Source organism: Typopeltis vanoorti, chromosome 17 (assembly GCF_054136105.1).
Source record: "Typopeltis vanoorti isolate ZY-2024b chromosome 17, IOZ_Tvanoo_1.0, whole genome shotgun sequence".
NCBI classification, from domain to species: domain Eukaryota; kingdom Metazoa; phylum Arthropoda; class Arachnida; order Uropygi; family Thelyphonidae; genus Typopeltis; species Typopeltis vanoorti.
In genome coordinates this window covers 18,958,714-18,985,396 of record NC_143565.1, presented here as the reverse complement: position 1 = coordinate 18,985,396, position 26,683 = coordinate 18,958,714, and the positions used below count along the sequence as shown (strand labels likewise).

General features: G+C 35.4%; 1 protein-coding gene across 1 annotated transcript in view; it reads right to left on the bottom strand.

Annotated features, from left to right (window-relative positions):
• Positions 1-26,683, bottom strand: part of LOC150097202 (MAPK regulated corepressor interacting protein 2-like) — an 85,299-nt gene that overhangs the window by 19,931 nt on the left and 38,685 nt on the right. The window contains exon 4 of the mRNA XM_090407135.1: positions 13,022-13,078. Within this exon, the coding sequence (XP_090263261.1) occupies positions 13,022-13,078 (57 nt within the window). The remainder of the gene's footprint in view (positions 1-13,021; positions 13,079-26,683) is intronic.

Here is a 26,683-nt window from a genome sequence, read left to right as displayed (position 1 = left end):
TAGTTTAATCTTTTACCCAAGTATAAGCAAACAAAGTTTGCATCTGAAGTATCTTCACAAATAGGTACTTGTAAACAGAGGATGATGATGCAAAGCACACTTCCTTACAGAAGTACATAATGTTATGCATTAAAGGCTAATCACTACCAGACTGGTTTTGACCTTTATTGAAAATTCATCAATAGGAGTCAGACCCAGGAAGAGAAGGTTGAATTAATGCAGGATTAATGAATTGATTATGCTATTTGCATGCGAGAAATATAACTTCTACATCAATTCAACGTTGATATCTTTCTGGACCTGGATCCCACTAAGGACACCTCAATAAAGATCAAATACTGGCCTGGATAGTGACCTGCCCTTAATGCATACATAGCATTATGCACTTCCAAAAAGAAGTGTACTTTGCATTAATACTAAGGCAACTGACGTGAAGTCATCAATCTCTATATACAAGTAGTCTAGTCATGAAGATATTCAGACACAAACAGTGTGTAAAGGCTTAAGGGCTGGGAGAAATTCATGCTAAAGGCTTAATGGAGTAAAACAGTTGAAAGTTTATTTTTCACTTGGTTAGACTATATTAAATTTAGTTTAATCCTTTATCCAAGTGTGAGCAAACAAAGTTTGCGCCTGAAAGTATCTTCAGGACTGGGGTAAGGTGGTACAACACCGGGCAACTCGTTGCAAAGGTGGAGCAAGCTAACATCACTCCTATCTCAGTATCTCCCAAAATGCAAAACACATCTCCTTGCGGATATGTCTAATATTATGCATTAAGGGAAGATACTGAGATAGGAGTGATGTTAGCTTGCTCCACTTTTGCAACGAGTTGCCTGGTGTTGTACCACCTTACCCCAGTCTTGAAGATACTTTCAGGCACAAACTTTGTTTGCTCACACTTGGATAAAGGATTAAACTAAATTTATTATAGTCTAACCAAGTGAAAAATAAACTTTCAACATCCTTCTCTAAATCCAGAGTAATTTATTAAAAAGGTGGCACACCATTTGGCAACGCCTATAGGTAGAGATGACCTTGCTAATGCTTCTGCCTGGTATCTCCACTTGGGCCTGGCTCCCACTGAAGAGACCTCAATAAAGGTCGAAACTAGTCTGGGTAGTGGCCCTTCCCTTAATGCATAACATTAGACATACCGCAAGGAGATGTGTTTTGCATTCTGGGAGATACTGAGATAGGAGTGATGTTAGCTTGCTCCACCTTTGCAACGAGTTGCCCGGTGTTGTACCACCCTACCCCAGTCCTGAAGATACTTTCAGGCATAAACTTTGTTTGCTCACACTTGGATAAAGCATTAAGCTAAATTTATTATGGAGTAAAACAGTACTGAAAAAGGATTACAATATTTACTACTACACCCTGACAATATCTCAGTCACTGAGATATTGTCAGGGTGTACAATATGAAACTTGACTGCAGAAGAAAGACTAAAGTCCTAACTAGGCAGGGCACCCTCTGTAGGCAGCCTAGTGGGTAAATTGGGATTTCGAAGTATTAATGTTTTCCATATTTTGGGAAATTTAATACAACCATATTTATTCAAATTAGGCTGATTTCTGAGAGCAGTTGCCGATTCTAAAAACAGCCTCTCTCTTTTAAATTTATTGCAATGGAGAATGGCAGTCATTTTCCAATTGATTCTATGAGCTGTATCCAAAGCATGGTCTGGAAGGCCTGATTGACCATAATCATGACTGCAAATGTATTTTTTTATGTTCTTTCTACTATGGACAGACAGGAAGAAATCATGCTGACTCAAGTGTGGATAGCTAAGGTAAACAGTTGTGGTGGTAGTAATGCACATCGCTGGAAGCAAATAGCAATGCACATTGTTAATGTTTATGATGAGGGTTCAAATGGCGGTGAAGTAAAAGTGTTTCTTTTTTGCATGGGATTCTGCAAAAAATCCCATGCAAAAAAGTATTAAATCCACCAAAAATAATTTTTTTTTTTTTGGTGGGAAGGTACATTATTGTTTTTTTATTAATGTTTTATTTGCTGATTTCTGTGAGATTAATTTTTTTTCTAGTCATTTAAGTATTATAATAATGTTATTATGATTAATGCCTCATTAATTTCTCTATTAAACCTCCAACATGAGGATATCATGTTGGAGGTTTAATAGAATATATACAGTACTCAGAAAGGATTAAAACTGATTTTTAATGCTTCCAATATTTCATCTCAGTCACTGAGACATCTTCAGAGATTACAAAAAAAACTATTACATTTCAGTAAGGAAATATCTTCAGTAGACATATTACTTACAATTATAATAATGGAATTAACTCAAGTAAAATATTCTTTATTAGTAGAATTTTCGCCTGAGTATCACAGGCATCATCAGTACAAGTACAAAGACTAATTAAACAATAACTGACATATTTCCAAGGCACCACCTAAGTAGCTAATGTAAGATAACTAAAAAAGTCATTAAATTTCCTAAACTTATTTAAAAAACGCTATATATATTATTAATTATTTTAAATGACTGATACCGAGAGATAAAGAGATAACATGGTTTATTTAAAAAAAAAGATACTGCTAGTTTACTAGTTTCGTTGAATGGATCACTTCTTTAGGTATCACAATTAAAGAAACATACAAAAAATAACAGAGACTTAAAAATTGCATTAACAGTACTAGTCCACAAAAACAGTAGTACATTTTGAAAACAGTAATGCGATAGCTTTAGTTCCAAATGAAAGTTCACTACGTGCTGTCAGGAATGTGCCAGTATTAAACAGAGGCAAGGTGTGCATCAGAAAGATTGAAACTTAGGGAGTTATTTATATGGAAAGAATCTAAGGCAATTTCTCTGGATTCGACAATCTTTCTTTCGAGTTCATCATAGCACACATGGATATTAGAAGTTTGTGTCCAGTCCACAATGTGATGGCGGCCTTCATCTAAGTTTACGGAGAAAAGAACGTGGCTAAAAAGAGCGCTGGCTCTAGTCCTGTTGTAGGAAATATCTCTACGGTGTTCTTCCAAATGTAGAAGGATGGATTTAGCAGTTTGGCTTTCCACAATCACATAAGATCTTGTAGACTCCTGGAAACTGAGTTGGAAGATGTTTCTCTTTAGGTTTACTAAGTATGGAGCGAAGTTTTGGAAGCGTAGTGAAGCAAGTTCTGAAGTAAAATTTTTTGAGAATTTTAGCTAGTTTTGGTGAAAGAGAGCTGATGTAAGGCAAAGAAATAAAGGATCTGGGAGAAGAGGGATCTTCAGAAGCAGTTGAGTGATGGAGAGAAAGAAATTTTTCAATCTTATTAGGAAAGAAACCATTATTGATAAAAGTCTTTTTAAGAAAAAAGGAGTTCATTTTCAATTTCTGTTTCTTCTGTTAGTAAAGATTTGGCCCGGTGTGCTAAGGTAAAAATAATACCAAATTTTTGCGGAGGGTAGTGATGGGAAGAAGCATGAAGGTATCTGTGTCAGTATGAGTAGGTTTTCTAAAAATTGAGATTTTAATACTTTCAGAACATCTGGTAAGCTTCAGATCTAGAAAGGGGAGGCAGTCATCGGATTCCAGTTCGAAGGTAAAAGAGATTTTTTCATGAAACTTGTTTAGGTGGTCCAAAAATAAATTCAGGTTGTTGACACCGTCTTCCCAGATGAGGAATATATCGTCTATATAACGATACCAAAATTTTGGTTTAAGGGGGAAGGAGTTAATAGCATTTTCTTCAAAATCGTTAAGAAATATATCTGTGAGAATCGGAGAGAGTGGGCTGCTCATGACTAGACCTGAGTTTTGTAAGTAGATCTTATTGTCATATTTGAAGTATCCTGACTTTATGCAATGGGAGAGTAAAGCAAAGAGTTTTTTGGATAATTTGTTCTTTAGAAAATTGAGGACTTCTTGAGCAGGAACATTTGTGAAGAGAGAGAGAGAGAGAGATAATATTGAAACTAGCCATTAAATCTGTTTTTTTAAGCTTGATGTCCTTGATTTTTGATACAAAGTCAGCAGAGTTTTTAATATGAGAAGAGGAAATTCCAGAAAGATTTCTTAAAAAAGTTGCAAGGTACTTAGAAAGGTTTTAGGTAGGCGAGTGTATCTTGGGGAGACCATTTAATCGAGGGATTAAAGGATGAAGTGATTTAAGTGAAAGATGGATGGTTCTTGGTAACTCCAAGGTGGTTTTTAATAAATTATTAGTTCTATTATGTAATTTAATTGTAGGATCACTGTTAAGTTCAGATCAAGTATCACTGTTTAAAAATTCCAAAATTTTATTATGGTAGTCAAACTTGTCTAAGATGACAGTCGCATTCCCTTTGTCAGCAGGTAGAATCACGATATCATTATTATTTTTTTAAAGACTTAATAGCTACTCTTTCAGAGTAAGAGATGTTGTCTGGAGGTGGTCTAGCATGATTTATGGTGAAAACGGCTTCTATACGAAGGATGTTAGCTTCTTTGATTGGTAATAAAGATGCCGCCTTTTCTATCTTCGTTAAGAGTTGTTCTTTAGGTATGGAGGTAGGAGCAGTGACAAAATTAAGACATTTAGCAAGTATACTTTCTTCTGCCGAAGACAGCTGGTGGGAAGAATTATTGATAACTTTTTTTCAAAAAGGTAGAATCAAAATGAGAAGTTTGGCGGTCTTGCATATATTTAAGAGAATCAAATTTTCTGATTAGGTTAATTTTATTAGAATTCTGAATTTTAGAAGCTTTAAGAGTGTGCTAATTTCTTTTAAATGGTTCCAAGATGAACTGTCTAGAGAATGAGATAAATAGGTTTCAAAAATAGGACTTCTTTGAGAAATAAGTGGAAAGACAACGTTTGGTTTCAAAAATGTGTTCCGATAAAAGTTCCAGTTTGGCTCTGCAGTAAATTCTTTCAGCTTTAGCGGTTTTTATGGATTCTTTAAAGTTAAGGAAGCGTGGAATAATGGAATTGCACTTACATCTTTTTAGAAACACAAGTCTGTTAATGTATAATCCAATGGTCCCGAGATTCTTCTGATATTCTTTGATAAGTGAATTTAATTCCTCGTCATCAGGAAAATTGATATTGTGATTATTCATTTTAACGCGGTAGAAAATATTATAAATTATATACAAAAAATAACAGAGACTTAAAAATTGCATTAACAGTACTAGTCCACAAAAACAGTAATGCGAGCTTTAGTTCCAAATAAAAGTTGACCACGTGTTGTCACGAGTGCACCAGTATTGAACAGTGTGCAATCAGAAAGATTGAAACTTTGGAAGTTATTTATATGGGAAGAATCTAAGGCAATTTCTCTGGATTTGGCAATCTTTTTTTCAAGTTCATCATAGCACACACAGATATTAGAAGTTTGTGTCCAGTCCACAATGTGCTGGCGGCCTTCATCTGAGTTAACGGAGAAAAGAACATGGCTAGAAAGAGCGCTGGCTGTAGTCCTGTTGTGGGAAATATCTCTACGGTGTTCTTCCAAACGTAGAAGGATGGATTTAGCAGTTTGGCCGTAGTATGGCTTTCCACAATCACATAAGATCTTGTAAACTCCTGGAAACTGAGTTGGAAGATGTTTCTCTTTAGGTTTACTAAGTATGGAGCAAAGTTTTGGAAGTGTAGTAAAGCAAGTTCTGAAGTTTTTGGACCACTTATACAAGTTTCATAAAAAAATCTCTTTTACCTGGAATCTGATGACTGCCTCCCCTTTCTAGATCTGAAGCTTACCAGATGTTCTGAAAGTATTAAAATCTCAATTTTTAGAAAACCTACTCATACTGACAGATACCTTCATGCTTCTTCCCATCACTACCCTCCGCAAAAATTTGGTATTATTTTTACCTTAGCACACCGGGCCAAATCTTTACTAACAGAAGAAACAGAAATTGAAAATGAACTCCTTTTTTCTTAAAAAGACTTTTATCAATAATGGTTTCTTTCCTACTAAGATTGAAAAATTTCTTTCTCTCTGTCACTCAACTGCTTCTGAAGATCCCTCTTCTCCCAGAGCCCTTTATTTCTTTGCCTTACATCAGCTCTCTTTCACCAAAACTAGCTAAAATTCTCAAAAAATTTAACTTCAGAACTTGCTTCACTACGCTTCCAAAACTTCGCTCCATACTTAGTAAACCTAAAGAGAAACATCTTCCAACTCAGTTTCCAGGAGTCTACAAGATCTTATGTGATTGTGGAAAGCCAAACTGCTAAATCCATCCTTCTACATTTGGAAGAACACCGTAGAGATATTTCCTACAACAGGACTAGAGCCAGCGCTCTTTTTAGCCATGTTCTTTTCTCCGCAAACTTAGATGAAGGCCGCCATCACATTGTGGACTGGACACAAACTTCTAATATCCATGTGTGCTATGATGAACTCGAAAGAAAGATTGTCGAATCCAGAGAAATTGCCTTAGATTCTTTCCATATAAATAACTCCCTAAGTTTCAATCTTTCTGATGCACACCTTGCCTCTGTTTAATACTGGCACATTCGTGACAGCACGTAGTCAACTTTTATTTGGAACTAAAGCTATCGCATTACTGTTTTCAAAATGTACTACTGTTTTTGTGGACTAGTATACTGTTAATGCAATTTTTAAGTATCTGTTATTTTTTGTATATTTCTTTAATTGTGATACCTCAAGAAGTTGATCCATTCAACGAAACTAGTAAACTAGTAGTATCTTTTTTTTAAATAAACCATGTCATCTCTTTATCTCTCGGTATCAGTCATTTAAAATAATTTATCATATTTTCTACAGAGTAAAAATGAATAATCACAATATATATATATATATGTGTGTGTGTGCATGTGTGTACAATTACAAAAGTTAGGAAAGATTGGCTGATTTATAGAGTATGGTCTACGTCTATCCACAAAGGGGATAGAAGTAGACCATCAGATCTGTTTAAGTGAGGGGAGTGAAGTAACGTTTCACAGGAACAAGACAAATGTCATTCACAAAAGTGGATGACTCTTGTCTTTTTCACATAGACCATTGGATTCACAGATCCAATGGTCTATGTCTATCCCCTTTGTGGGAGATAGTACAAGTATCCCTTGCTTAACGCAGGATTTTATTAATGCAGCGAAATTAATTGTAACAATCCTTTTATATATGCGGCAAGAGTTTTAATTAACATGCCTTTAAATGTTCCAAAATTCCAGCAAATACAACATCATTGCTACAACCCATGGACATGGACGTCATTGCAACTTTCAAAGCCTATTTTCTTAAAAAGACATTCTCAAAGGCAGCAGAAACGACAACAGGAGAAAATGCAATTAGGCTCCAAGAATTTTTGAAAAATTTTAGCATTAAACACGCAGTTGAAAACATTCATGACTCATGGGAGCAGGTGTCTTCTAGCTGCAGGAGAGCTGTTTGGAAAAATCTTTTGCCAGAATGCGCTAATGACTTAGGTGGTTTTCAAAATCCTGTGAACAACGTGGTTGAAGAAATTGTTGCAATTGGTGAAGACATTGGTTTTGATAGTGTTGATGCAGATGTTAAAAAATGATTAGATTCAAACTGAAAAAATTTCAGTGACAACAATCTTCTTGAAATTGAACAGCAACATGCATATAAAGACCATGAACAAATGGAATGCGAAGATGAGGTTCCAAAAGAGATAACAATTAAAGAACCGGATGGATATTTCACAGTTTAGAATCCCTTAAGCAGCAAGTAATGGATATGGATCGAGATGTTAATCAAAGAATGCTTGTTTGCCAAAATCTAGAGAGTCATTTTGCTTATTATGGTAGAACTTATGCTGATAGGAAAAAACTAAAACTGTTCAAACGACTCTTGATAACTTTCTTTTCATAAAAAATTGCAGTAACTAATGTAGGTACAAACATTTATTAAACATTTACTTTGCATTCATTTTTTATCTTTCCTAAAAGAGTACCGTAAAATGAATTATTAATGTAGTAATCGATCATGGACGAATTGTAATTTTTACCATTGATTATTATATTTGATTAACACAATTTTGATATATGCGGTGTTGGAATGTCCCACCTAACTGACTGTTCCATTTATGTTGGTTTGTTAATCTTATCTTTATCTCTTTAAATTTCCGTTATACTTGGTTAGTTGTTGATTGATGCTCATCTGAATATAAAGAAATTTATATTATACTGTGCCACCCTATATTATTTAGATTGGTCTAAATAATATAGAGGAATCAATCATCAACTATACTTATATTATCTCTTTATCTTCAGGCTGAGGCTATTACTAGTATTTAAGGCTTCCGCAAAGGTCCGAATAATTTTATGAACGGTGCAATGAAAGAAAATCAGGCAAACACCAAGTTTATCTCAACAAAGGAAAACATTTAATGTGGAAAAGTACAATATATACATTTAAGTATAACTATCTGCAAAAGGTTATCCAATTAAAATATTATAAGAATTCACATTCATACATTAATAACTTCTCAATTAGATTTGAGGATCATGACTAATGTTAACAATTGTTAATTCATAAAACATTAGTATTTCTCTGACATATTTCACTCTAACCAATTGATGAATCATATCATAAATATATTAGCTCAGTTTAAAGTATTCAGAATAATTACAATTCATAAATTATCAATCATTCATTTATCAGTTCTTTATGTTCAGTCAATCAAGTTGAAAACAGTTCTTAAAAGTTCGACCTTCCAGATGTTATCTTATGACAGGCTACACTTTATTCTTTCTCAGTCAGCTAACATTTAATAGAACAACATGACACTTATTATTTTGAGGGGAAAGTACTTCAGTACATCTAACATTCGACCATTAATCGATATAACACCACAGCTAAGGTTAAAATATATCCGATGGAGTTAACAGTTATAGCTTCACAGGTTACAGAAAGGACAACTCTTACTGGGTTACTGCTTCTACACATCAAATTCATAAAGGCACATTTGAAATTCTTGTAGACTTTTACTTTATGGCTACACAATTCTAAAGAAATCTTCCACTATAATAACTGAATTATAGACACAGAAATATACAAGTCTTGATGCACTAGGTTTCAGTTATCTACTAATTCCTTATTTTCTTCTATGTATTAACTTTAGTTCTGCACTATTCTTCCACAAATCACTTGGAAAATATTGTAGTATTTTCCAAGTGGTTTGTGGAAGAATAGAAGTAATTCACGATGCCTATTAATTCCCGGTCCTTTCGTAGTTGATTTACGGCATATATCAATTCCCCCTTCTGTTACACACAACCGGTCTCTATGCTGTCTCTAAAGCTTATCCTCTTTACTTACTTTCATTTTCCAATCAACTACATTCCTTCTTCCCGCCAAAATCCGGTTCTAACCAGTTCAGCTTATATCCACTGGCTTCCCTGTTTATATACAGTAGCTCACGTTCTCAGCACGAGCTAATTAAAATAAACTCTGTTTCCCCTTCAGCAGTCAAATCCAATCAGAAGAATTACATAAAATCACTCTTACATACAGAAATAAAAAAAGATACATCACAATTCATATAATATACATTTAAATTTATATATACACAGTTTCTTATAATAAATTTTACAGAATAAACTAAATAAAATGAAAGACATATTTATATATGTCTTTTCATTATTATTACATATTCTAAGATTAAATAATTAATTAATAACAAACAAAACTCAAAGCATTTATATGAATAATATATTACAAGCAAGAGACTAACAACAAGTAATATTTACAAGTCTTGCTTATGACATGGTGGATTATGTTAAATGTGAATGAAGTATTAAAACATATAAAATATCTTCATTCACAACTTAACAGTGGTAACATCGAGGGATTAATTAATCGCATTAATCAAGGGATACCTGTACTCTATAAATCAGCCAATATTTCCTAACTTTTGCAATTGTATACACACATATATAGTTGTTGCTGTTTTTTTTTTTAAACACGTTTAGGAAATTTAATGATCTTTTTTAATTATCTTACATTAGCTACTTAGGTGGCACCTTGTGAATATGTCAGTTATTGTTTAATTAGCCTTTGTACTTGTACTGATGATGCCTGTGATACTCAGGCGAAAATTCTACTAATAAAGAATATTTTACGCGAGTTAATTCTGTTATTATAATTGTAAGTAAAAAAAAAAACTATTGTAACACACACTCAAATACAACACAATACTAATGGAAACACGTGAGACTGAAGTCCTATCTAGGTGGTGCACCCTCTATGGATGTTTGCAGGTAGCTGAGGATATAAGGTAGGATCTCAGATAATTAATATTCCCCAAATTTTGGGAAGTTTCATGCAACTGTATTTATTTATTAAATGCAGTTGATTTCTGAGTGCTGCTGCATATTCGAAAAACAATCTTTCTTTTTTGAATTTACTATGGTGGAGCATGGTGGTTTTTTTCCAGAAGATCCTGTGAATTACATCCAAAACATGGTCTACAAGGCCAACTTGACCACAGTCGTGTTTGCAGATGTATGATTTGTGTTCTTCTAAGTGGATGACTGCTGATCTACCTGTCCAGCCAAAGTAAGCCAACTTGCAGAAACAGGGTACTTTATAAACTTCAGGCACTGATCTTTGGTAGAAGAGATAAGGGTAGCAAGTTTATGGTGGGGCTTAAACAGTGTGGAGGTTGTACTTTTTTAAGAACCTGGTGATGGCATTTCTGAAATCCTTCAGAATCAGAAGATATGGCAGGGGAGGAACTGATTATTTTTTAAATTCTGTAATAACTATAGCCATTGGAAAGGAAGGTGTTGTGTATGTGGTTGAGTTCGGTTGAAAGGGCAGTTCCATTGGAAAAGGAAAATAACAATAGTTTACCCTTCCTAGACACCTTAGTAACACACACCTTACTAATGGTAACCTTTCCTTCACTGTATATAGAAAACCTACTTACACAGGCAGATACATTCGCAAACTCTCCCACCACCATCCCTCTCAACAATATGGCATTATTAAAACTCTAACCAAGAGAAGCCACAATCTTCGTTACAGTGGAAATGCCATTTCAACTGAACTCAATCTGCCAATAACCTTTGGCTATGATGAGCCAACCAAGGCCAAAAATTCCTCCTGCTTGTTCCTAATGGTCCTGGCATTAGTGTACATAAAGTGCAAAAGCCCCCTAGTCCCACCCCTATCTTGACGCCTTATACTAACTATCCCATTCTGGTTTGTTACCATTGGTACTAACTCAGGCATATTATACACATTCTTACACTCAACTGCCTCACTGATGTCTGCATATCCACTCAACAGCCCCCCCCCCCCCCCCAAAGCTCTAGTTTTCCTGATTCTGCACATCCACTTTCACTTCATTCAACAACGATTTTTCCAGTCTCCGAACACCAAATCCATTCAGATGCAAACCATCCTCCTTATGTAAGTCTTTTCACCTGTCAAACTCCACACCACTCCTCCTGCATACCCTACACAGTCATTTGCAATTATGGCCCTACTTCTCAACTGCACTCTGTCATACTGCAGCAACTCGCTATTTTAACCCTCTCACTCTTTTCTTTTGCTACTTCCAGTAATTCTTTCAAGTCCTCTCTCATACCATATTTTCTCCTTTTAAATCATTCGTTCCAGCCACTACAATCATTTCTTTCACCCTATGCTTTTGTGCTCTAATAGCCTTGCTTACATCATTAATTTTCGCACCAGGAAAGCACGATTTTGTCAAACACTCTCATCGATCATACCTTTTACAACTGAATCATTGTATAACACTCACTCTTTAATTTTTCTTTGTCTCCTGATTATACCTTCATTTTTCTTATCTCACACTTGCTTCTTTTTGTTAGCTGATCCACTTGGTAGACAATTTTGCAATCGCTCTAGCTGCCACTTCGCCATATGTATCACTCCATGCAACTGAGCTATCTCCCTCATTGCAGCTAATTCTTCATTTTTTACATCAGTCAAACCATTCTCCCGTTCTACACTTTTAATCTCACTTTCAAACATTCCAGTAAATGTGAGTTAAGAAACTAGGCTAAATACATGGTGAATGCATTATATCTTTATGTCACAAAGAAAATCTTTTCCTCAAATATTTAATTACACAAAACCAAACTGCTGACATAAAGAACCACTAAAGCACAAACATTTCAAACATGTTTTAAAGATGTGCCTCCATGGTGTGTCAATAGAGACAACTCTGGTAGGAAAGACCTCAGTTCAAATTCTGGTTAGAATGTGTAGAATAATTAAGAACTTTTCAACTGAAGGCAAGTTAGTCGTTCTCATATAGAGACATCAGAAATTCCACTACCACAGGTAATAAGATCTCCTTCCAGAAATTTTGGAGGAAAACTTTACTCAGCATTTCTTTTATTTCAATTGATAAAGCTGAAAGAGAGAAGCTGGACAATGAAGTGCCCAATGAAGAGGATTCCAACACTTGTGTATATGAACCTGCAGAAAATCAAGCTTTAGAGATAATCATTCAAAAGAGATTGAATGAAACCTCAGAATTTATTAAATGATAAAGATAGTAAATAATGCAACAGAACAAGGCAAGGAAATTTTGAGGGAGAGTATTTGCATTCACTGGCATGGGATGTCAGATTTGCCAAATGCACAAGCACCACTTGTGATGGAAAGAATCACTGTGTGGGTGTAATTTGGATAGTCTAAGGCAGAAAATGGTAGTTGTGGCTTCCAGTTGAAGTCCAACGCGGCAATTCTCTATGCGTGTGACGTACGCGCGCGCGCGTGTGTGTGTATTCTTTCCGGTATGTGTACATATACACATTCCTAACTATAAAAGCATCAAAAAATGAATAATTCTGAAGAATGCAAATTTAAGACTATTTTTGGCTAATAAAAATATTTTAAAAAATCCATCTTATTTTAATAAATATGGTGGTGTGCTTCAGATGATTATAATACAAAGATTTTTTGCAGAAATTTACAAAAATTCAAGACCATTTCCAAATTTAAGGTTCCTTTTGGATGTAATTTTCATATTAAGTTATAAAAGTTGGAATAATTACAAATTAGCCTATTCCACTTTATGCATATGTTTTTATTTGAATTATCTTACCTTTTCCTTCTGGTGTGTGCTTTATTGATTCGAGTTCTCTTGAAATAACTTTCCATGCTATTATAAACAAGAAAAAAATAAAAATACATTACAAATTACTAATTGTACTAAAATAATACATAGATATCAATTGCTAATGGAATATGCAGAAATGTCACTATCACTCAAATGCATTTACAATATAATAATTTACAAGACATTTTCAAAGAATTTCTAAAATGTACAATAAAGATGACATGCTAAGTATGCTTTATGCACATAAACTGTTCACTGAGTAAAATAACTAATAGTTTATTTTATTAAAAAAATGACTTGTTAAGCATATCAACATCCTTATGAGTTCATTATATGTATCCTCGAGGGACATACAGGATACTATACTATACTAAGACTATTAAAAAGAGCTCAGTGTGCAATATGCAATATATAGTTTCTCGCAGTCAAATCATCCCCAACTTCCCACAAGCATAGCCTACTTCTGCAAATGAGGTTCTGATGTAACTGGCAAGTACTGCCACTGCAAACACATATCCATCTTTCATTGCCCAATGAAATACCATGATATTGCTTACCAAAGGCCTAATTTTTAGTGGAACCTGTGGCATAGTAATTAAATAATAAAGTAACACATAAAAACCACAGTGATATCACTGTGGTTTTTACGTGTTACTTTATTATTTACCAAAGTCCTGAAATGGCTTGCGGCCATATTTTGTCAATCCTCTCTTCCCTTATACAGTGTGCATGATGCTATCCATGACAGGCCAATCACACACTGTAGGAGCCCAGACCCTTTCCCAATTCAAGAGTATAACAGTAAAACAATTCCATGGATCAGATAATGGTAGCACATCAAACTGAACTAATTAGTAACAAATCAGCTTCCCAATTAGCTAGCATGGATTTAGTGCTGCCATTACTTTGCCAGTTCATGACTGAAAAGATACCAAGTACAATGGTTGTGGAGAGAGCTGTTGAGGCCACATGTGAACAGGAGACTGCATTCCCTCTGGAGTGATAATGCAGATTTTTATAATCTGCATTATCGTGCAAAATCTCCCACAAAAAACAATTAAAAAGCATAAAAACAATGTAAACAACAACAAAAAAAATCAGGAAAAAAAACACCATTTTTTTATGTAAAAATTAAAGTTTCTGCATCCACCACTGTTTGTGGCTTAAACAACAATATACACCACCCACCTACACTCATTTAAACAATAATTACTATTCCTAACAGAATCCAAGCTGGCAACCTTAACACTGCCCATTTCAGCTATCTGAACTACACATTATACAATTTCTTCCACCACAAGGACAGCACATGCATTCATCAGAACTAACCTCCATATCAGAGAATGCAAAACCTCAACACCCCACTCCCATTTAATATTTGATCTGCTTTAGCTCAAAATTTCTCTATTCAACCTGTCACATTCATCTATTCTCTGCCACTCCTCAAACTCTGATAACCACTGCTCTGACCTATGCAACTATCTCTCTCTCTAAAACTCAATTTTCTGCAGTCAAAATACCCTAATAGTGAATTCATTGTCCAAATTGGCTTCCCTTCTGTTTTTACTGATCAAGGAGGGAGGGATGCCAAGGTATTTGTCATTAGCAATGACAAATAGACTCTACCTCCAATCTAACGACACACTTGATCTCTTCTTAATAAGCTCCCTTTCCAAATATACTGGGAAATCAGTTATTCTCTTGCTAACTTAGACCACAACCTTATTCAGTCCCCTTTGCCATGGAATAACCTTCACCCACAAATTCTCAGTCTCGAGTACTTTCACACTATAAGAGTGTCAAATGGAATGACCTCTGACTTCTACTCCTTAGAACTGAAGCAATAGTCACATAGAGTGACTATTGCTTCAGTTCTCTTGATTCAAACACCTACTCAGACTGAATAACAGAAATCATCCTCAAAAGAATGAAGGCCCTCATTCCACCCAAAATTCATAGCCACTACAAAGATCTAGTTCTCATCAAAGTGTGCCAACACAATACAGGAAAAAAAAAAAAGAAGAAAAAACTCAGCATACTATGGGCGTCTCAAGACCAAAACTCCAACTGCTCATTCTGCATATACCACAGTTGAATATAGGCATTGAGCTTTCTGGTTCCTTGCCAAGGCCACTGAGTGCAACTTTTGTCCACTCACATATGACACCATAGCCACCTCACCCAAAGACAAGGTTGACTTACTGCCATCATTCCTCTCTTCCAATTCCTGCATTGATGACAGGGCAATGTCCCCCCCCCCCCGACACTTTAGCAAGAATTGCTTGCCTACCATCCAATTCCTGACTTCTGTTTTCTCTAAAATCATGGAGAAGGTAATCAAACTTCTGAAACCACCTGGAGACGTACCAATTAATCAGTGACTAGTGATATGGATTCCACTACTCTCCTAGCCTTCACCTCTGGACTCAAGTCATTAAAAATTTTGGAGAAACTCACATGGTCACTCTCAACACTTCAAAAGCATGTGAAATAACAAATTGCCATTCTATGGTCTGTCTTACACCTTGCAATTGGATTACGAACTTTCTCACGCTCACTATGCAACATGATGAACGGTTCCCCACCAATGCAGAAGTACTCCAGGGTACTGTACATTCACCCACTCTTTCTCTGACTTCAAACCAACTATGTCATCTGCATAATTTTGCAGATGACAGTACAATCCATTTCATTCTGCCTTTTCATTTGACAAATCTTTGATGTGCCCAACTACTACAATCCTCAAGATTCACCATGGAAAACATCAATATTGATTAGAAGCAGAAGTTTAGGAAGACTAACAATGTTCTTGCAAGAAGCCACAAATTTTGTATTGTACCAAAATGATTTCCTCATTTAGATTTCATGCACAATATTGAGCAAAACACCTCATTTGGCATATGACCAAAATCAATTATGTTTTGAAGTTACAAAAATTAATCATAATCCCAAAACATTTTAGGTAATTTTTTTTCTCCCATTTTGTTTAATGATTATACCACCTTACATTACTTGTACTCACTCTTCAATGCTGATGATGTCACATTCCTTCCTAATATCTTCACATTTTTAATATGAACTGTTCACTTCTTTAATTTCTCAAAACAGTTCTGGCTTACTCAAATTACTGGTACCTAGTATTCAATTAACTGTTTCATTTCTAATCCAACTTTCAACTCCACAATGAGTTTGGCATTGTTGCATGTCTTGTACACTGCTAGTTCAGTGTTTAGACTGATTTCTCTTTTATTCCATAGAGATTACTAAACTGGCTCCCCATATTGAGCTTTGCTTATTCAGTTATCTACTTCTATATTTAATTTGCCATTTTCACTAATAATTATATCTAAACAGCTGAAATGTTTTGCTTGTTCTAGGTTTTGTACTTAGAATGCAGTAAATGTTTTCCACACTATTGCATTTTTAGCATAGTTTTTCTCTTTTATTGTTATTTCATAACAAACTTGTCACTACACCAGTTATTCAATTCAGTTAAAGAATCCTAAAGACTTTGGCAGTATTTCTTTATGTATAGCAATCTACATATAAAGAAATACTGCTACAGATGAGTTTAATATTTCCAATTCTGAAATCAGGTTTAAATGCTATTTTCATTCATAAATTGATCTATATATGGCCGTCCTGGTTGGCTGAGTGGTTAGCGTATCCACTCTCCAGCCAAAAGGCTGTGGGTTCAAATCCTGCCATGGGCATGGATATTTGTGATTGTCTGCAAAAATACTAGTGGTGGTGGTAGATGATGAAGGTAGTTGCGAGTGGTGGAGATGGAGTTGTCGAGTAGATGCCCTCCAACAATTAGTCTTTGGACTCCCTGGAGGTATTATTATTATAATCATTTATTATAATAATAATAATAATAATAATAATAATAATAATAATAATAATAATAAATGATGAATAACAGTGATGAATATGTTAAACCATCTTCCAGACTCAACTTAAATATAGACTACATACTGCTCTGTATAATTCACCATTTACACTACAATTTTAATATTTTGGGGTTTAAAGGGGATAGATTCACAATATATGATCCTCTTAGGAAGGATAACCTAGTCTTTTCTCCCCAATCCAACTCTCACCTCCACATGTTGAACCCTGGAATCTAAGCAACCAAATGGAAGATAGGAAATTTCAACCAATTTCAGTGGGAAACTTGGATAGGTACAAACGAGAGAAGGGAGACTTAAGACAAATTTGGAGGTTCTAAGGATAGCACACCAAGATAGGCCAGTAACCAACCCAGCTATGTTTTTTCTTACTATAAAGTCTCAGGATAGAAAAAACAGACTATCTCTCTGGAAAACAATTTCGACATGTTCAAGGATATGAGCAGGACAAGGAAAGGCAAAAAGAATACAAATAAACAAAATATCTCGAATACCGCTACTTGAAATGTCAAGAGTATAAGATGTAGACAAAACGTTAGTAGAAAGAAATATCAAATTAGCAGCAATAACAAAAACAAAGACTCAGATGAAACAGATAACTGCATCCATAGTGGAGTCAAAAAAGGAAGGAGCAAAAGCAATGATTTTTATTCATAAATCAGTTTAAAATATACTCATTATAAATACTGTAGCAAGAGAATTCTAGAACTAGGATTAGAAATAAACCGTGGCTTCATGACTGTTACTGGAGCTGATGCCCCAGAGAAAGGACGAGAGGAACATGTCTTCTGTTCAAATTCACAAAATATAAAAGATGAAATAAACCTGAATGACTATTTATTAATAATGGGAGATCTAAATGCCAGACTTTCGTACGAAGAAAGGAACAAATGGCGACACATCTAATAGAAATAAATTAAAGAAGCCAAGAAATCATATTCTTGGTTTCATCCTTTATCCAAGTGTAAGCCAACAAAGTTTGCACATGAAGTCACTTCACGACTGGGCTACTTATATATAGATGCTAATAACTTCACATCAATTGCCTTAGTATCTGGTGCCCCAATGAAATGTTGATTAGAGAAGGAAGTTTAGGAAGACAAACTGAACGTTCTTGCTAAAGGCCACAAATTTTCTTCAGGACTGGGGTTTCCCGGTGTTGTACTACCTTACCCCAGTCCTGAAGATATTTTCAGGCACAAACTTTGTTTGCTCACACTTGGATAAAGGATTAAACTAAATTTATTATAGTCTAACCAAGTGAAAAATAAACTTTCAACATCTTTCTCTAAATCCAGAGTAATTTAATAAAAAGTTGGCACACCTTTTGGCAACTCCTATAGGTAAAGATGGCCTCGGCATTGCTTCTGCCTGGTATCTCCACTTCTGGGCCTAGCTCCCACTGAAGAGACCTTAATAAAGGTCGAAACTAGTCTGGCCCTTCCCTTAATGCATAACATTATACATATCTGCAAGGAGATGTGTTTTGCATTATGGGAGATACTGAGATAGGAGTGATGTCAGCTTGGTCCACCTTTGCTACGAGTTTCCCGGTGTTGTACTACCTTACCCCAGTCCTGAAGATATTTTCAGGCCCAAACTTTGTCTGCTCACACTTGGATAAAGGATTAAACTAAATTTATTATAGTCTAACCAAGCGAAAAATAAACTTTCAACATCTTTCTCTAAATCCAGAGTAATTTAATAAAAAGTTGGCACACCTTTTGGCAACTCCTATAGGTAAAGATGACCTTGCCATTGCTTCTGCCTGGTATCTCCACTTCTGGGCCTGGCTCTTATTGAAGAGACCTCAATAAAGGTCAAAACTAATCTGGGTAGTGGCCTTTCCCTTAATGTATGACATTATACATATCCATAGCAAGGAGATGTGTTTTGCATTATGGGAGATACTGAGATAGGAGTGATGTCAGCTTGGTCCACCTTTGCTACAAGTTTCCCAGTGTTGTACTACCTTACCCCAGTCCTGAAGATATTTTCAGGTGCAAACTTTGTTTGCTCACACTTGGATAAAGGATTAAACTAAATTTATTATAGTCTAACCAATTAAAAAATAAACTTTCAAGAACAGCAATAGCTAAAGATGCATTCTGGAAAAATGAAGATCTGCTCAGAAGTTCTGTGAGTATCGAGACAAAGAAAAGAATGATAAGAACATTAGTGTGGCCAATTTTCATATATGGAAGTGAGACCTGGATATTCAAAGAAGAGAGTAAGGCAACAGATAATGGCCTTTGAAATGTGGTGCTATAGGAGAACTCTGCAAATCCCATGGACAGAACATGTGACAAATACAGATGTCCTACAGAGAATGAGAACACAGAGATCTTTATCACAGGAAATGATCCAGAGAAAGATGAGATTGGCAGGACATGTACTGAGAGGTTCAGCAGGACAGAGGATATTAACAGTTTTAGAAGGAAAAATTATGGGAAAAGGATCAAGAGGCAAAAAACGAAGGCCATGGCTTGAAGATATAAGATCATCGACATGTTCACATGGCTATGCAGAAACAAAAAGGAAAGCCACCAACAGAGAGAACTAGAAGGACATGATGCTGCACCCTCTCACTGAGGAAGCTACATGAAGAAGAAAGCAATAATTCAAAAAGGTCAGCATCCTGACATATAAAATCAATAGGACTGGTCAATTATGCATCTCTACTCTTGAAATATTTACCTACAATAAGCAGGTAACATTATTGACTGATAAAAGCCATGTAAAACATACAACTTAGAGAAAAGAAAAATAAATACTAAAGAACTTGATGAAATGAAACAATGCAGTCAAGGAGTTTCAACTGACTAGATATACAAGACAAAAATAATGAAGACAGACAAGGACATTGAATAAATAAAAATAAATAAATAAATATTGAACAAGTCAAAATACTGCTTAACATGATTGGCAGCAAGACTATGCTAAATACACTAGTTCTTGTCTAATCACCAAGTTAAACAATACTGCACCTGGTTAGTACTTGTGAGAGACACTGAGCAATGCTGGATTACTATTATTATTATTTATTTTTTTTTACTCACACCTGGCACACTGATATGCAACACGTCTTGCTACCTTTACTGTGTGGGTCAGATATACACTATCTGATCAAAAATATCGGGACACCTACTCAAAACTGTAATCAGACTTTCCCTGTGATACACTTTCCAATAGTGGACATTAATACGGAGTGGGTCCACCTTTGCTTCTGTGACAGCTTTAACTCTGCTGGGGACTACCAAGTGTCAGAAAAATCTCTGGAAGAATGGTAGCCCATTTTCTTCCTGAAGAGATATAGCCAGAGCAGTTCGTGATGTGGGTTGTTGGGGGTCTGGAGCAAAATCGACATTCTAATTCATCCCAAAGGTGTTCTATGGGATTCAGGTCAGGGCCGGCCAGTCCATTTCTGGAATATTATTGTCACACAAACCATTCCCTCAGAGACCTTGCTTTATGGAAGATGGCACTGTCATATTGATACAGACAATAGTCATCACCGAATTGATCTTCTACCATAGACAGTACACAATGGGTCAAAATGTTCTTCTTGTACCTTTCTGTATTTAGATTTCCGTGTAGTGTTACGAGAGGGCCAAGTCCATTCCATGAAAAACATCCCCATACTGTAATGCCACCTCCTCCAAATTTCACTATTGGCACTACACATGCTTGCAGGAATCGTTCTCCAGGCATTCACCACACCCAGATTCTCCCATCGGACTGCCACATGATAAAGCGTGATGCATGACTGATAAGTCATGACAAATACTACTAGCACACAGGTTCACAAGTTTTTTGGAAATAGTGCACTGACAGAAATCAGATCAGCATGTTGTTTACAAGTTATTTATTATAACTGAGAAATGCATACACAGTCTAAACATCAAGCAGATATAGTTATGCTTTCCTAGTGTTTCTAAATCTTGATTCTAGGTTCTCATAGGACTTAAACAATACACTAATATAAATTGAATAACACTCTCAGACAGTTCGAGGCTAGCCTTCTGACATATTCTACACCACTAAAATAATGGTTCATTACATATATTCACATAGCAACTCATTCCATGCCACAAGAGTATTAATTTATCACTTACAGATCTTCCTTCACACTCAGTGAAAGTTCCATTAGGATGTCCCGTTCTTCTGTCTTGTTTATAGTGCTGCTCCTATTCTTCAGGATGTTGCAGCAATGAATTTCATCCTTTCTCTATGATGGTTTGGTGTGAACTGCGGGTGATATTCCCCTTTCCTTTCCTCGGTCATTGACTACTGAAAGTCTTCAATCGGGACAATGCCAAAAGAGTTCTGGGACTACATTGGCGAGGCCTCTCTTTTGGTTCCTGGCTATAGATGCTAGTGATCGCAGGGAAGAATCAGAGCTGAGAACTTGGGAATCCTTTTCCTACTCATGAGGTTGCTGAAATATCTTTCAATTTCCTTTATCTTTCACTTTTGCATGTTATGCACTCACCCTCAGGCATATGTCAACATCACTTTTGCGTACCTTTTTTTGAAGTCTTTGTTATTGGTGACCTTCGCAAGTCACTGCGACTTTTCCCTTCAGGAACTTTTTGTTCTTTGTTAATCCAGACAACTTTTCTGTCTCATTATTTAACAAAGAAAGTTTTCTTTCTTTTGTGCTGAGCACAATCGACAATCGATTACAAGCAATATCAAAATTTTACATATATTACACGTTATAAACTATTATCACATATATACTTTATATCAATTTTATATTACATCTTACATATTTTTCTGACTTAAGACCCTAACATGATAAGTTATAGAATTACTTATCGTGGGAGATTTTACATGTGTGAGTGAATATACATATACATGCAGAAGATGACACACACAAACACACTTTTTAAATTCTCAATAATTCAATAAAAAAAAAGATTAAAAAAAAGTATCAAACAGAAAAAAATAATATAATTAGATATCTAGATATTATTTGTATGAATATGCTTGTATAAACAATATGCTTAATATTAAACACAGCTTTGAAACTAAAGAGAGAGGGAGTACGTATTAAGTGTTTCAAAAGTGAATGTCTGTTAGGCAATGAAAACACAGCAAATGTTGACAGTATGATGGAAATGATATTATTAATGTTGAATGTGTGGCCATGGAAACAGAGGAGAATGAAATGGACATAATGTAAAATCTAGTCTCTCAAACAAAAATATTGAATAGGGTAGTCAATTCAGGAAGTAAAGATAGGTGGGGGACTAAAGGGATGCCAGAAGTATCAGGAACAAGAGGGAGGAGTTTTTGGCATTAGTTAGTGCACCCTTGCCAAAAAGTATAGGGATTAGTGAGACTTGGCTAACAGCAGATGATGTAGTTACAGGGATTGAATGTGAAGGGTTTAGTATTTTCAGGGAAGACAGAGAAGATAGATGATTGGGGGGGGGGGAGTACTGCTGATGACAGCAGATGAATTGCAGCCAAAAAGAATAGGAGACAAGAGAAGGGTGGCTGTTCATTTGAAACAATCTGGTGTAAGACTAAGTCCAGTAAGACAAAATATACTGTTGGATGTTATAGGCCAGAGAGTTCCACATAATCTGGAAGACATGCATTGCCAAATTAGCACGAGTACAGGTCGAGTGATTATTATGGGGGGGGGGGAGACTTCAACTATGGAGATACAGACTGGAAAAAAGAAAGATCACATGACAGGAAGAAAACAGAATTTATACACCTACTAAGAGATGATTACTTCAGGCAACATGTGATGAAGGGGACTAGGGGTGGGAGGATATTAAGACCTCGTCATAAGATCAGAACAGCTATCCATAACCAAGATGACAACATTGCCTCCAACTGGTGAAAGTGACCATGCAGTCTTGACTTGGGAGATTGTACAACATGAAGAATATTCTATCAAGAAGGGATATATATGAAGAACTACAAGGAAGGTGATTATGACAAGCTTAAGAAGAAGCTTAAATTTGTGCCATGGCATAAAACACTGCATGGTAAGGATGTTAGTAATGAATGGGATATAGCTAAGGGTCATCTAGAAGAAGCAGTATTAAATTGTATACCTAGGTTAAGGACGGTTAATTAGGTAGCAGTTAGATGGATAAGTAATATCATTAAGCATGAGCTGCAGAAGAAGAAAATGCTGTGGAGGGTATATAAAGAGACAGGTGATCAGCAAAGCAAGGTAAGCAAAATCAGATTATGCAGAGAGCAGACCAAAGGAAATCCCAAAGAGTTCTTGTGTTATGTGGCAAGTAAGAAAAAGAATGACTATGGAAGATTAACCTTAATGAGTGATGATGGTCATGAGGAGACAGAAGTGGATAAAATAGTTGAGTTACTGAATGACCACTTTGCAAGTTTATAACATCCTAGTGAGGTTATTGCTTTAACCTACGTAGCAGACACTAAAGTGGGAACAGAGGTGGATGAATTAGAGGTTCTTAAGATATTACAGAATCTCAATGTAAATACAGCTGCGGGATTAAATGGGATATCAGTTAAGGTTTTGCAAGAATGTGCAAGGGAACTGGCAATGCCTTTGACTAGGCTCTTTGATTTAAGTCTCAGCTCTGGTAGAGTTCCAAGGGAGTGGAAAGAGGGCAATATAATTCTCTTGCATAAGTGAGGTTCTAAGACTGCAGTAGCAAATTGTAGACCAATCAGTATCTCAAGCGTGGTGGTAAAATTACTAGAATAATTGGTCAAAAAGGGAATTCAAGAATGGTTAAATAAAAATATGATACTGCATGAGGATCAACATGGCTTTGTGAAGGGTAGGTCATGGCTTAGTAATTTACTATCTTTTTATAATAGAGTAATAACAGTAGAGTTGGATAAAGGAAATGGATATACAATGAGTTTGCAAATGCATTTGACAGAATACCACATGGAACTCTGTTACACAAATTAGAACAAATGAGGATGGATATGACACTGGTTAAGTGGATGAGAGAGTGGCTGCTGAACAGATATCAAAAAGTGGTATGTGGAGGGGGCAGAATCGAAGTAAAAACAGTGGTGTGCCACAAGGTTCAGTGCTGAGACTATTGTGTTTAATTTGTACATGATGATATAGGAAATAATCTGAAAGGAAATATTCAGTTGTTTGCTAATAATGCAAAATGAGGTAGTGTAATAGTTGAACATGGCAATGTGGAGGGCTTGTAGGATGATTTAAATATGCTGTTGATACGGACAAAAGATAATGAATTTAATGTGAAGAAATGTAAAGTTATGCATGTTGGGATAAACAGATTACAAGCTGCATATCACATTAATGGCACTGTACTCCAGGAAATAGATGAAACTAGAGATTTAGGCATGGTGGTAGATAAAGTTTAGAGGACATATTGCTAGGGTAGTCCATAAGATTACTTGGCTATTGAAAAACACATTAACAAATAGAGATAAGGAAGTTATTCCTCTATATAAGGCTTTGATACGTCCACATTCAGATTACTGTGCTCAAGTCTGTTCTCCAGGGTTTCTTGAGGATGAGGAAGTGATGGAGAAGATTCAGAGGCAAGAGACCAAGATGGTTAGTGGAATGTTCCCTATGAAGATAGATTGAGGGTGTGTGGATTGCAGAAGTTGGTTGATAGGAGAAAAAGAGAGGATATGATAGAAACATTTAAGTTGCTTAAAGGGTTTTGTAGGAGTGATGCAGGGGAAATGTTTTAGCACTTGGCTAGAGGGAAGAGAACAAAGGGTCATCTCTGGAAGTTGAATAAGGTGTGGTTAGTAGGGTGTGAGGACTAGATTTTTTGTTTGGAGTGTTGTGAATGAGTGGAATGGGTTGCTAGAGTTGTGAGTTCCTTGCCTGTTAATGAGTTCAAGGAGAGGTATGGTAGATTGTGTAGATAGGCAGAGAACTTGCCTCATGACAAAACAGTGTCTGCACAGACTATTAGTCAATCTGCTGTGCCAACTTAGCCAAGGTTCTGGAATCTCAGCTCCATCATGAATGCAATGATATGCTCATGTTTTATTCTGAGTAGTTGTTTCTCAATACAACAGATATTTGGTGTTGAGTTAGCAGTTAAAGATATCTTAAGATCTTTCTGACAAAGGAGTAGATGTGAGGTGAGGATTATCATTAAAAAAAAAAATGAATAAATGCAACTTTACATATTGAAATAAATTCAGTTTAAACAAAAAATAATTTAATAGTAGTCATCAGCAGTTTCTTTCATGTACTTAAGAGGATCATACAGGATACTGTTACATTATATTATATAATTAAGATAGTTTACATTATTATAAGCTTCCTAACATTTTCAGTCTTCTGATGTATTGCTAGCTGCATCAATCCACCCAGATTCTGATCATCCTCTGGATCATCTTCCCCTGTATATCTTGCCAAACATCTGTTTTGCTAACCTTTCCCTCTTGCTTTTAAGTGACCATACTACATCAGATTATTCTCCTATATGCTCCACTTATTTTCCTCAGAACTCTCTTACCTATGGTCGGCAGTCTTCAATCGCTTTATTTCTAAGACGACTTTTAAATCCATATAATAAATATATTAAAATGGTTTGAATGCAGTTTTCTATTGCTAATTTGGTGTTTTGGCTAATTTTCTCTTATTCCACATTAATTTATTCCAGGTTTCCTACCATTATCCATTTTGTTTATTCCAATCTAATTCAACATTTAATTTGCCATTTTCTCTAAAAATCATGCCTAAATAGCTGAAATATTTTACTTGTTCTATAGATTCTCCACTGAGAATGCAGTTGATGGTTTCCATTTGTCCTAACTATTTTCAGTTTATCTTTCTTGCTGTTTTGTTATAATAAATTTCTTACAGCAGTTATTCAGTTCACTTAACAAGTTCAGCAAACCTTATAAAGGATTCATTTAGAAGTACAATATGGGAATATCTGAATTTTTAATACAGATATTCTTGTACCTGTGCAATGAAACTCCAGTGAAATCTGTTGGGTTTCCCTGCACAAGTTTGAATCATGTTGACTGTACTATATTTTTTTTTGTTGGTGGGAGTTTTTTTTCCCTTTCTTTCTTAGTTATGTATACAACCCTATTATTTACGCTATTAGTAAATTACTCCTATTTCAAGTGGTTTAACTCTGGACTCCAAAATAAAACACCAGCAAATCCAACTTGCACACAGATTCATATCCTAGGATCTCACACATAACATCCTCTAAATTAACTCATTAAACCCATTATGAGAGTGAGTCTTCAGACACCTTTGTAACTGAAATAAAAATCTTAAATTTACAAAAAAAGACAAGCATATACAACATTAAATCAATATAACTTATCTATGCAAGCACTAATAAGTATACTTTTTTAGATCACATGAAAAACACCTTATTTACTCAGCTTCATTTCAATGTCATAAACTAAAAGTTATTATCTTTTATGGACATAACTTCAAGAATTTTAGTCTCCTAGAACACTCGTACTTTCTTGAATTCACATAGAAGGAAAACTGACACAGGTTTTCTTCTGTCTTTCTAATATGACAACATCAATCAGTTAAATTCTTTTTGCATTTTAAAATTAGAACACTGAAGAAAACACATTGTCTTCATCTAAAATATTTTAATAACTTGATTCACTTTCTATGTGAAAGTAATAGCAAGCTTCATTGAACAAACTTCTAAAATAATATCAACAGTTTAATCTTAGAATAACTTTATATATGAAAGTCTCAACATTCTTCATTTAATAAATGACCAAAACCAAA